This window comes from Chanodichthys erythropterus, chromosome 6 (assembly GCF_024489055.1).
Source record: "Chanodichthys erythropterus isolate Z2021 chromosome 6, ASM2448905v1, whole genome shotgun sequence".
In the NCBI taxonomy this organism is placed as follows: domain Eukaryota; kingdom Metazoa; phylum Chordata; class Actinopteri; order Cypriniformes; family Xenocyprididae; genus Chanodichthys; species Chanodichthys erythropterus.
Window position 1 is genome coordinate 6,783,153 of NC_090226.1, and position 13,749 is coordinate 6,796,901.

General features: G+C 35.3%; 1 protein-coding gene across 3 annotated transcripts in view; it reads left to right on the forward strand.

Moving 5' to 3' along the window:
* Positions 1-13,749, forward strand: part of sema3fb (sema domain, immunoglobulin domain (Ig), short basic domain, secreted, (semaphorin) 3Fb) — a 68,587-nt gene that overhangs the window by 29,834 nt on the left and 25,004 nt on the right. For 2 of the 3 annotated variants that reach the window (XM_067387908.1, XM_067387909.1), the window contains exons 3-5: positions 9,626-9,786; positions 11,258-11,320; positions 13,121-13,240. In XM_067387908.1, the coding sequence (XP_067244009.1) occupies positions 9,626-9,786; positions 11,258-11,320; positions 13,121-13,240 (344 nt within the window). Of the gene's footprint in view, positions 1-9,625; positions 9,787-10,946; positions 11,159-11,257; positions 11,321-13,120; positions 13,241-13,749 lie in introns of those variants that run through there. The other variant, XM_067387910.1, reaches the window with a different exon arrangement.

Genomic DNA, 13,749 nt, shown 5'->3' on the forward strand with positions numbered 1-13,749 from the left:
CCCTCCATTTATGCAAAACAAATGTCCCTGTAGGGCAGACAGTAAAATGTGTTTTTATTTGCTACCCTAGCAACCAAGTGGGGTTTTAAAAAGGACATCATGATAATAGTTTGATGCACTGTGTAGACATGCGCTAACATTTATAACAGAAAGATCTATTCAGTCTGCTTTACATTTGCTGAATTAAATTTAGTCTTTAATCCAAAGCAGCAAATGAGGTATTTATCCTAAGAAAAACGTGCTTGTTCATTTCGTTCGTTTGTTCGTTCATTTCGTCCTTCATTTGTTCATTCTGTCTGTCCTTAGTTCTTTATTCCATCCATCCATTGCTTGTTTGTTTGTTTGTTCATTCCGTTCATTCTTTGTTCGTTCATTCTGTCCATCCTTTGTTTTTGTTTGTTTGGTCGTTTCATTTGGTCCATCCTTCTTCTTTCATTCTGTCTGTTCTTTGTTTGTTCGTTTTTTCTGTCCTTCGTTCATTCATTTGTTCTTTCGGTCCATCCTTTGTGTTTGTTTGTTTGTTTGTTTGTTTGTTTGTTTGTTTGTTCATTCTGTCCATGTTTCATTCGGCCCGTTTGTCCGTTCATTCTGTCCATTGTTCGTTCAGTCTGTTCGCCCTTTGTTTTTAATTTCATCCATCCATTGTTTGTTTTTGTTCATTCCATCTGTTCTTTGTTTGTTCATTCCATCCTTCATTTGTTCTTTTTGTCGTCCTTTGTTTTTGTTTTTGTTCGTTCATTCTGTCCATGTTTTGTTCGGCCCGTCCTTTCATCATTCATTCTGTCTGCCCTTTGTTCTTTCATTCCGTCCATTGTTTTTGTTTGTTTGTTTGTTTTATGTTTGTTTGTTCATTCCGTCCTTCGTTCTTTCTGTTAATTTGTTCGTTCTGTTAATTTGTTCGTTCATTCCATCCGTTCTTTGTTTGTTTATAGCATATTATCGTTCATTCCGTCCGTTCGTTCTTTCATTCTGTCCATTCCTTTTTTTTTTTTTTTTTTTTGTTCGTTCATTCCATCGGTTCATTCATTCATTCCATCGGTTCATTCATTCATTCCGTCCTTCGTTCATTCCAAAGCAACAAATGAGGAATTTTACAAGTGATTTATCCTATCCTTCTCTAATGCTTATCCCTTTTTTTTTTTATGTTTATTTTTGTGGGCCCACAATGTAATAAAAACCTACGTTGTGGGGTCCAGCCAGCGGTCCCCACGAGGGAAATGGATTAATAAACATACTTAAAGATGTTTTTTTGAAAATGTAAAAATGCAGAATGTTTCCTGTGATGGTTAGGTTTAGGGATAGGGGTAGGGGGATAGGAAGTACGGTTTGTACAGTATAAAAACCATTACGCCTATGGAGAGACCCCACTAAGATAGGTGCGCGTGTGTGTGTGTGTGTCACATCAAGGACGCACGTGTTCAAATTAGAACTAACTTTTAGCAACTAGGCTCTTAAATTCTTGCTGTGAAATATTTCATATTCTGGTCTATTCCTCTCCACACTTATTGTGTTCTATAATGGTCTTTCTGTGGTTCTTAGCTGTGATTTAAACAGGTCCAAACTAAACAGCAAGAGTACACCAGACCTGCTTTCCAGTAGTTATAGAAGCATTCCTTCACTGTTGTATCATCTTTTGATCCTGGAGGCCAACAAAAACTGTGTCTGTGTGTAAGAGAGAGAGGCTGTGGAACAAGAATGTATTAATTTATGACACAAGAAGATGTTGCTCTTAAGGCAAGACATTTAACAGCATGAGTCATAGTTTCAGGATGAATGTAACTGTACTGTGAGCAGATAAGGACACTGCTTACCTCATATACAACCAGGCTTCCAGAACTTTAGATATGAATCAGGTGCAACATCCGGCTGGAATATATTAGGGATAAAGACAGCTTTTCCCTCTCTCTGCTTTCTCTCTCTGAGCTCTTATCAGAGTCTTACAGGAAATCAGCATGTGTGAGTTGTCAGAACAATAACACAAGTGCACTGCGGCATGCAGTGGGTTGGACTGCTTCCATCTCTCTCTCTCTGTGTGTGTGTGTGTGTGTGTGTGTGTGTGTGTGTGTGTGTGTGTGCCCACTTTACCACACGCAGACACAAGGCAAGCTGTTCTACATGGATGGGCATTGATGAGGGTCACATGACAATACCAGTATACACACTTTAAAGGACTTACAAATGTTTGCAGCATTTGTTGTTGCTAATACTCAGGCTTGCTAATTATGGCATTGTAATCTTAAGAATTTAATAAGATAATTTAATTACTAATTAAAGACTACAGTTTTCTGCATTTTGGATATGTGGGGTTGGCAGCTAAAGCAAGTAACATTCATATAAAAAAGCTTTGTAAAAAAACTTTTGTATAAAAATGTACTTTAGATAAAAATGTCTGCTAAATGCATAAATTAAAGAATTAATCAGTACTGTTATGATCCAAAAATAGTTTAAATACATTTTCTTTTTGGTGGGCACTGCTCACCCTCACATTTTTTTTTTTTTTTCTTCCCCCTTATTAGGCCCCAATTTCCATTCTTTTATAGTTATAATTTACCAATCATACTCATGTTACAGAATTGTAGACATACAGTATATACATATAGCAGGTGTTTGGCTGTTGCAAGCTTGAGCAAAGAAAGCACAGCTTCACATCATAAATTTCAGCCAAAGTGACATTTTGGACAAAGCAAAGACATTATTTAAAAAAAAAATGAATGTGTTAAAACTCGCAAATTTTAATGGCTGCTAAGCAAGACTCTTAAACACAGCTGTCTGCTCAATGTACGAGGCAGTCTCATTAAAAACTGACATTATTGCTATTCGGTTTTTTTACTAATGTAACTGTTAGTTTTGGCTACTTTTCTGCTATTTTTTACACTTTTGTTGAACAAGCTCACTCAAACACCACACAATTACATAGATTTAAAGGCTGGTTATAGTTCAGTTAACATCTATCTTGTCTTGGAAGATGCTGTTGTCATTCTTTTGATAATGTGTGTGTATATAACTATAGGTGGAACCTGTTATTTACAGTATATGCGAGTGCTTTGTGTGTCACCTGCTCCTCTTAAACTGTAATTATCACTCTGAGTATAGAGAGTGTCACTTCTGTGTGTGTGTGTGTGTGTGTGAGCAAGTGAGCCAGCCAGCACACAGTCATATGGCATACGCTGCGAAGAGTGATGATGTGGGTTCTGGCTTTGTCCGCGGACCGCCTGCATACATGGTGTCACGCTAATCCCAAACCACCCTCATCTCTCTCTTCCTCTTCCTAGCAGCTCTTCTCTCTTCTGGGCCAGACTGAGTTTCGTGCAGGAACTCACTCTGCAGCCTTTGGCAGAGTCTCTTTAATTTAACAAAATTTGAAACTGGAGAAATCTGCCACAGGATGGACTGTCAGTTCATGGTGTATAAAGACAATAGCAGTGTTGGACTCACAAGTAGTGATGTTGTTGAATGATTGTATTCATGTTAAAAAAAAATGGAAGCGGAAACATTTGTTCTAACAATAACAATGAAGGAAATTTAACCTATTTGCAGACGTCTTGAGACGTTTTCCCCCTTGTTGTTTTACTCGAGCACGTCACAATGCTGAAGTAAAATTAATTGCAGATGTCATTTAATTACTTTTTATTTATGTATTTATTTTATTTTATTTATAGCTTTTCAGATAACTATATGTTTTGCTTTGAGTTTTTGTTTACTATTGTTCTTTTTCTATTTTATTATTATATAAAGTTATTTTGATATTCCATATTTGTTTATTTTTCTTACCTTTTTGTATATTATTTTTTATTTATAGTTATTCCATAATATTGTCACTTTTTTTCTTTACATTTTTGACGTTGTTGTTTAGTTATTTTGATATTCCATATGTTTTTTTCTTTGACCTTTTGCTTTATTATTATTATTATTATTATTATTATTTAGTTATTTTGATATTCCATAATGTTTATTTTTCTGACCTTTTGCTTTATTATTATTAATAATAATAATAATAATAATATTATTATTATTATTATTATTATTATTATTATTATTATTATTATTATTATTATTATTATTATTATTATTATATTTAATCCATATTTTTGTCACACTTTTATTTTATTTTCTGGAGTTAATGATGCTTCAGTATATGTAAATAGGCATATATAAAAACATTTAAAACACACAATATTGGTTTATGTAGGACGAAAGAATTCACAAATAACTCCTACAAAAAAGTGTTAGGAATAATACATGAAGACATTTTGTGTAAAGTTTGTATTCAGAGATAAGTGTTTCCCAAGCTAGAAATGTCCTACAGTGGCGTCAGCAAAAGGGATGAGACCTTTCGTAATATCTGCTCCCGCAGCCAGAATCAAGCATACTTGGCGGCACAATATGAACAGCTGACCAATAGATAAAGAAATGAGTAACTTATGTGCTAATGTTATTCACCAGCTGTTTTGTCTTTCTAATACAGCAAAAAAATCTCTGAATATGTGAACTTTGGATGTCTTTTAGAAGTGGAACACATATTGGAAAAGCAGTTTTCTTGATGGAGAATGAAGTTTTGCCATTGTTAGAATAATATTGTATATAGTTTTTCACTTCTTTAGTTTACAGCCAATGTCAAGCACACTTTCTGAAAGCAACTAAGCCAAATATACTGTCTTCTTGGCAGCCATGCATTCAACAGAGTGACCATTGTGGACTTGCGAGGGCCTGCACTCCACAGACTGAACCATACCAGTGTTAAAGGATTAGTTAATTTCCTGATAATTTACTAACCCATGGCATCCAAGATGTTTGTCTTCCTTTCTTCAGTCAAAAAGAAATTGTTTTTGAGGAACATTCCAGGATTTGTCTCCATATAGTGGACTTCAACAGGGTAACAAAAGGTTGAAGGTCCAAATTCCAGTTTCAATGCAGCTTCAAAGGGCTCCACATGATCCCAGCTGAGGAATAAGGGTCTTATCTAGCAAAACGATCTGTCATTTTCTTAAAAAAAAAAAAAAAAAATGCAAATTTATATAATTTTTAACCGCAAATGCTCGTCTTGCACTAGCTCTGTGATGCACCACGCATTACGTAATCACGTTGGAAAGGTCATGCGTGACACCAGTGGAAGTGCCGTGGTATGAGCGAAAAACTTCTCCAACCTCAAAATCATCCGACATTGCGTTTTACATTTTTTGAAAAGAGCGTTTGACTTAGTCTTTGCATGTTCGCTTTGTAGACACTGGATTGGTACTTTCGCCTATATCTCACGTGTGACCTTTCCAATGTGATTAAGTAATGTGTAGCGCAGAGCAGTACAAGACAAGCATTTGTGGTTAAAAAGTATATAATTTTTTTTTTTTTTTGGTAATACTTTATTTTCCAGTGCCGTAGTTACATGTTACTACATGTACTTACTATAGTAATAACAGTAAATTATGCATAATTACAAGTAACTAACCCTAAACCAAACCCTAACCCTAACTGTAACTCTATAGTAAGTACATGTAGATAATTAATAGTACTCAGTACTTATTTGAGTATTTACAATGTAATTACGGCACTGTAAAATAAAGTGTAACCTTTTTTTTTTTTTTTTTTTTTTTTTTTTAGAAAATGACTGATTGTTTTGATAGATAAGACTCTTATTCCTCAGCTGGGATCATGTGGAGCCCTTTGAAGCTGCATTGAAACTGCAATTTGGACCTTCAACCTGTTGAACCGGAGTAAAATCCACTATATAGAGAAAAATCCTGGAATGTTTTCCTCAAAAACCTTAATTTCTTTTCGACTGAAGAAAGATGAACATCTTGGAGGACATAGTTGTATTTAAAGGATTCAGAATTCGAATTTCCTGATAATTTACACACCCTTAAGTAACAATGTCTTATGAGAGGTGACTTTATCTGGCAGCTTATGATCGTAATGCTGTGGGAACCCGTAACTTTGTGGGTTTTGGAGCGGAGTTGACCTATTGTTCGGTTGTGGATGAGGCCATGCATGACTAGCAAATGGAAAAGTCAGTCAGGAACAAAGAGGTCAGTGCTGGAGATCTTGGTACCATCATGTATAGCAAGCATGGATTAGAGCTGATCTCACATTCCCACACCAGGTTGAATAACCTACCTTAGGGTTTAACAGTGCACATGGCGTGAAGGAAGCAAGAAGGTTTTCAGTTGATTGGAGAAACTTCTGCGAACAAGACCATGTGAGAAGGTAGAAGAAGAGAGGGAGCATAATGTATATCCCTCTGTCTCTTCCTGCTACGCTGCTCATGCAAAGAAACGGGGTGGGCATGTATCCGTGAGAGTGGGAATTATACAAAAAAGCTAAAAAGTGCAAGTACGGGTCCGGTTACTTGCTCGTTAGCAGCACCAAGTTCTAGTTCCTCTCCAATAGGCCATTTCATGCTGTGGAGGCGAAGCATAGAGAGGGGCCATTCTCCAGACAAAGTCTCCAGTGTGTGTGAAAAACAGACCCCCCAGTAGTTAAGGTCTAAGACTACACCGGGTAATGGTGCTCCTCCAGGCTTTATCTGGCTCCACTTGACTGGATTTTCACAGGTCTTGCACCTAAAGGTTGTAATAGGATCTATCAAAGAATGTTGTGGTTGTGGTACATGTTGGCCTTGTAGATCTAAATGAGACCAGTTTTGTGGTTATTCTTGCAATATTTTAGTACCCCTACTGTTTTATTAGTCTGTCTGACCTGTCTTCAGTTCAATCCAAATCAGACTCCATAGTAGCTTTAATTGCCTTCTAGGTAGACTCTAGCCTGATACTGTCTAAAGAAAGCTGTTGGCTCATGTGTCCGGATAGATCCCAGATAGACGTGGAGCTGTTGGTATTGGAGTACAAGGATCTTTAGCCAGTTGGTCTTGTTTCCACAGGTGGCCCTCTGTCTTGCAAGAAGGAGAAAGAGGCCGAACGAGGAAGAGGAGGGGGTTGAAAATCAAGGGAGAGAATGAAAGGAGGAGGAGATAAGCATTTAGCATTTAGTTTTTGGCATGCGCAGCCTCCGCTCCGTATTTGCTCTGGTTTCGTCAGGCCCGACCATATGCCAAGCCTTCGAGCTGAAGTGAGCTTTGTGTATTCTGAGACACAGTGCATACTTGAATTCCAACAATAGTAAACTTACATTTCCCCTCCCAGTAAAAAATTCCAGACACTAGTGTTTTCTTTGAGGGCTTCAGGAACTGGATTTGCTGCACGGCTCTGCAAAAATCATTGAATACATGTGGAGAATATCCTGTCGAAGTGTTATATTTAGGTTATGTGGTGAACAGAATGCTTGTACTGTCTTACTCCCTGATTTATTAGAGCTGCTTACTAAGGCAAAGATTTGAACAGACCCCTGACCTTCACTAGGTATTAAATGATGCTCTGTTTGGGCGATGAACATGAATGATGACTCAAATTGTGTGGTTTATTGAGAAGGGTGCTATTACTTTACTAAGCAACCACCTAGAAACACCCTAACAACAACTCAGAATATCCCAGCATCACGGTGCCAACTTTAGCAACTTTTAGCATGTAGTGTGGAATGATGGAGCTCATGGTCTCGTGTGTCTACAGTGAAACACTCAGATGTGAGTGAGGTCTGAGACAGCAGATGGTCAGTCAGAAGGGCTCCTAAAACAAACAGATGTTTAGGAGATGCTGACAGACATGCTGAGAGGAGCTGGAACTACTATGTTGGATCTACTTTTTTGTCTTTTGCTCTCTCTTTCACTCTTTATTTTGCTAATCTTTTATTGGCAGGTAGTCAGGCCTACCCTCCCTTTTTGCACTTGATTTTCTTTCTTTCGCTCTTTCTTTGGCTCTTTCGCTCTTTCTTTCGCTTTTTTTTTTTTTAGCTTTCTTTCTTTCGCTATTTCTTTCACTCTTTCGCTCTTTTTCTTTTGCTCTTGCTCACTCCTTCTTTCGCTCTTTCTTTTTCTTTCTTTCGCTCTTTCTTTCGCTCTTTCTTTTGCTCTTTCTTTCTTTCGCTCTCTTTTGCTCTTTCTTTCGCTCTTTCTTTCTTTCGCTCTCTTTCCCTCTTTCTTTTGCTCTTTTCCTCACTCCTTCTTTCGCTCTCTTTCTTTTTCTTTCTTTCTTTTTTTCTTTTTCTTTCTTTCACTCTTTCTTTTGCTCTTTCTTTCTTTCGCTCTCTTTCGCTCTTTCTTTTGCTCTTTCTTTCTTTCGCTCTCTTTCGCTATTTCTTTTGCTCTTTTCCTCACTCCTTTCGCTCTCTCTTTCTTTTTCTCTTTCTTTCGCTCTCTTTCGCTCTTTCTTTCGCTCTTTCTTTTGCTCTTTTCCTCACTCCTTCTTTCGCTCTCTTTCTTTTTCTTTCTTTCTTTCGCTCTCTTTCTTTTTCTTTCTTTCTTTCGCTCTCTTTCTTTCTTTTTGTTTTCTTTCTTTCGTTTTTTTCTTTCATTCGCTCTTTAGCCCTTAAGCTCTCTTTCATTCTTTAGCTCTTTCTTTCCATCTTTTAGCTCTTTCGCTCTTTCCTTCTCTTTTGTTCTTTATTTTTCTTTAGCTCGTTTGCTCTTTCGTTCATTCTTTCACTCTCATCTTTCCTTCTTTCTCTTGCATTCTTTTCCTTTTCTATATTTATCTCTTTTACACCTTTATATCTTTTGCACTTGTCTCTTTTCTTGCTTTTTCTCTCTTCCTCTTTGTCTGTCTGTCTATTCATGTCTATCTACACTCAGTCTACATGGTGGATTGATTGTTCCGGCTTGAGCTTAAACACAAATAATCTCACAGACGGAGGCTCACACACACCGTTCTGGCAGCTGTCAATCAAAGCCCTGACCTCAAAACACAACCTTCACTCAAGCATTTATTAAATCAAACTATACAAATAGAGCAGTGGTAATGTGATTAATCAGTGTATTATGCTAGTGAATTCAGGGCCTGTGTCAGGCAGATAAAGCGGTAATTTTATGTTGCATTTGTTTTGATAAATTACTAAGATCAGATTTTTATTTTTAATCATTATCTCTGCTGGGTGATTCCTGGGTGGGGTTTGTTGAGTGGCAGACACACTGAAGAGGTCTATGTGTGTGTGTGTGTGTGTGTGTGTGTGTGTGTATATGGGTGACCTGCGTGTGCAGAGATGGTAATAACTGCTGTCTGTTAACTAATCTGTTGACTAATGTTTTCCGCTCTCAATAGAGTTTAATATTCTAAAATTGTAATATTTGTAGTATCCCATTCTTTAACTCCATACATGAAAGTCAGGGCTTAGCCAAACATTTGGAAACAAGCTGATTTTTTTTTTTTTTTTTTTTGGTTTTTGGGAATGTCCCAGGCCTCAAATGCTTGTATGTATCTCTTTAAGATTAGATTGGAAAAATGTGGAGACATAATTACAGATTCGGTTGCCATGTTTTGTGTCTGCAAAACAAACCCTGTATTATCTCATAAGATGAAATAGATGGAGTATTATTTGTTGTGAATTGTGGCCAAAACTATTATGTTATTGTCAAGTTGCCATGGTTTTGTGATATGTATTCAAGCAATTATGGAAATGGAATGAAACTGGGAGTGGAAACACTTTCTTTACTTCTGTGTAAATCTTTCTAAAAAAATATTGCAGCAATAAATATCTGTTTTTGTCTGATTTTGACTGAATTCTCTTTCTCTCTATCTCTCTGCAGATATGAGGTCTACAGGTACAGCCCATTACTTCTCTTTCCTGTTGAACACATCAGACTATCGCATCTTGCGCATGGATGAGGATCATGACCGCATGTATGTGGGCAGCAAAGACTACATCCTTTCTCTGGACCTCCACGACATAAACCGAGAGCCACTCATAGTAAGAACCAACACTTCATTATATTTATAAAAAATTTATGTAATATATATATTTTTTACTATTAAATTTTTTTATTTAATTTCCTTTTTTGTTTGTTTATATTTTATTTATTTATTCTAAATATAAAATCATTATTTTTATTTTTATTTTTTTGTATTTTGTTTTTTTACTGGTGTATTTTTTTATTTTTTATTCTTTTTTCATTTTAATAACAATAAAAATAATCATCATAATCATAATCGATAATAATGGTGGATGGATGGATGGATGGATGGAGTTATTTGATTGATTGATTTTTTTTTATTTATTTTTTTATTTATTTATTTTATTTGATTGATTGATTATAAATGTATTTATTATACATTTATAAATATATTATAAATTTATACTGTTTTTTATTTTATTATAAATGCATTTTCCTGTTGTGTTTTTACTGTTTATTTTGTTATTTGATTCATTATTAATTTGTTTACATAATAATAATAATAATAATAATAATAATAATATTTAATAGTTATTTAGATGCATTAATTTAATGTTTATTTATTCTAAATGTATTCTATATTTATATATAATATTTACATATATTTATATTTATAAATGTATACGTTTTTGTTATACATTTATGTATTTCTTAGTTTTAATTTTATTTCATTATTTTTATTTATTTATTATACATTTATGTAATTTTTACTTTTGTATTTTGTTTTTACTGTTGTATTGTATTTTTATGTATTCATTTATTTGTATTCATTTAATTTAGATTAATAATAATAATATTTATTATTATTATTATTATTATTATTATTATTATTATTATTATTATTTATAGATGTATTGATTTATTTATTCATTATAAATGTATTTATTATAAATATATGTATTTTTACAGTTTGACTTGAATTGAATTTAATAAAATTATTTTTGTATTTATTTATTATAAATATATTTATGTATTTCCTTTTGTATTTTGCTTTTTAATGTTCTTAGTTATGTATTCTTTTTATTATTATTCATTTATTTACAAAGTAATATAATAATAATAATAATACATTACATTTTTATTTCTCAATGTAAAAATCAATAACATAATAATAATAATAATAATAATACATTATTGATTCAATTTCTTTCTTTTTTTTTTTTTTTTTTGGCTTTAGATTCTGGACAAGCACAAGCCATAACCTAAATCACAACAGGCTCCAAGGGTCATTCCAGTATCACTGTTACTTTTACTGATTAGCTCACCGCGATGCAGGAAACTGACTATTAAATTCTATAAAACTAAAGCCTGGATATGGGGGGAACCCTGGGGCCTTATAAAAATGCAGGGTGAACATTCCCTGGCTAGTTCGGCTCATTATGGTGAAAGGTTGTTGAGTTAAATGGGATTGTTTCTGAGATAGCGTGTCATTGTTGTGACAAATGGGATTGACCTTTCTCCCTTTCTTTTTCATACTCTCTCTTTCAGATACACTGGCCTGTTTCCCCACAGAGGAAGACGGAGTGTGTTTTAAGTGGCAAAGACACAAACGTGAGTGCCCTCTTTTCAATTGCTTTGCTTCCACACCGCTCCCATACTCTGATCTGGAACGGCATGAAAACGATAAAATAGCAGTCTTGGAACCCATCAAACTACAGGACTGGAACTAAATGTTGTCTAATTTGTTTTTAAGACCTCCACGAATTGTTTCAGAAAGTGTTATGACAATATACACAACCAGTTTCTTTGTTTAGACATCTTAACTTATTTCAATAACTCCAGTCAGCGTTGTATGTAACATCTGCTTGTAGTTTGGATTTTAGCTGTAAATGTCATTACAAATGCACAACATGTATAAAACCATTTGGTCAGGGTCTACAACCCTCAAGCTCAACAAAAAAATCTATATATATATATGCTCATATAGAGGAAGTGAAAGTGAGAGATTCAGGTTTAGGAGTAGTGCTGAGGTCAAATATGTTACAAACCTCAACCTTCCTGGTCAGACACCACACACAAAAACATACTTGCAGATATTCAGAGAAGGAAAACAGATGCTAGATCCAGCATGAAACAATCTCAAACCAGTCAAATTCCTGGATTTGCGGACATGTGTGTGGTTTAGTGGTCTGCTAAAGGAACTGTGTGCATCACCTGATCATCTGCACATCTGTAGGGAAGGGGGTGTTTGGCTGTGCACTGCTATGGTACTTAGTGTCTGGTATGGGAGTGGGACATTAGGGGTTTTAACCACAGCTCATGAATTATTAATAATGTTGAATGCACTTGCTGTGAAATGAATCCACATGTAGCTCTGTAGGGGTACTTTTCTGAGATCTGATTTGACTCTTTTGAACATAACATAAGGTTGCTGAAATCAATGCCAGTACAGAGTTTTCTATTGAAACAGGAAGTTTTAAATTTTTAAAAAGCCAACCGTCTTATTTACATCAGTAAATAAAGTAAAACTTTTATTCATCAAGGATGCATTAAATTGATCAAAAATGACAAAGTCATTTATAATGTTACAAAACATTTCTGTTTCAAATACATGTTGTTCTTTTGAATTATATTTATCAAAGAAATCCTGAAAAAAAATTTTTTTTCAATTTTCAAAGATTTCAATATTGATAATACGAAATGTTTCTTGAGCAGCAAATCAGCATATTTCAGAATGATTTCTGAAGGATCATGTGACACTGAAGACTGGAGTAATGATGCTGAAAATTCAGCTTTGCATCACAGGAATAAACTAAATATTAAAATGGAAAACGACTCTTAACAGTCACAATATTACTGTTTTTACTGTATTTTTGATCAAATAAATCTTACCGATGACAGACTTTTGAAAGGCAGTGTACATCAGAACAAAATTAAAGGCGCATCACAGTAATTGTTATGATAAACTATCATTTAAGTATTCTACAGCCATTTTCTCTTAGGTCAACTACAGTGAAAGTGGAGCAACAGTTTGAGAAGTGTAAGTTTGAAAATGCTGGCGTGTTTATAGCTAGCTACCCGAATACCTGAATGCGTTCAAACATTAACATCTGTGTTTGCATACTTGCATTCTATGTTTTTGGCATTGATACAGTTCTCATTTTTGGACCAAGCACCTCTGCATACTGCAATCAAAATTCTTGATCTGTTTTCCCAGAAGTGTTGGACTAAATTTCAAACGTTTATATCTTAAACTTTATCTTAAAGTTTATTTTCTTAGCATTTAGCGGTAGCATGTAGCTCATAGCACTAACATAACCTAAAAGCCACATTTAAAATTCTAATGGGTGTTTTGTTCAGTCTGTCATAGACATGTGTGAAAATAGTTAACGCGATTGTTTCCTCTCTCAGGGCGAGTGCGGTAATTTCATCCGTCTGATCGAGCCATGGAACAGGACGCACTTGTACGTGTGCGGGACGGGCGCTTACAACCCTGTATGCACTTATGTCAACAGAGGACGCAAACCAATGGTAAATAGCCTTTCTGAGAGCGGGGTAACAGGGCATGAGAGGTGTTCCTTAAACATTGCGGCTACACCTGGATACCTGTGAGGCTCAGGTGTTCTTACTGTATTTATAGATATGCCTTTTCCAGATTTCTCCACAAATCTATCCATTACCGTCTTTTAAAGTCAATCAACAGTGATTTTTCACTCACCGTCCCCCTGTGTCCCTGTTCCCCCCGTTAAAACCCTCCAGGTGTTGGCTGGCGTTCACCTTCACAGCTGCCTTCCCCAGCGCGCTATAACTCTCTCTCCTGTTTAGTCTTACTCTTTAATTGAGGAGCTTGAGTTTCTTCGCTCGAGCCAGGCATCACTCTGTGGACCCTCTTTGCCTTTTTAGGACCCTTGCTTGTACGGCTAGCACTTTGTCTCTCTAAACACAACACTTGTTCTCTAATGACGGTCCAGGGACGTTTAAAGTGGAATTAATGGAAGCCAGAAGATTCTGAATACATTTATATCACTACTTTTTATATT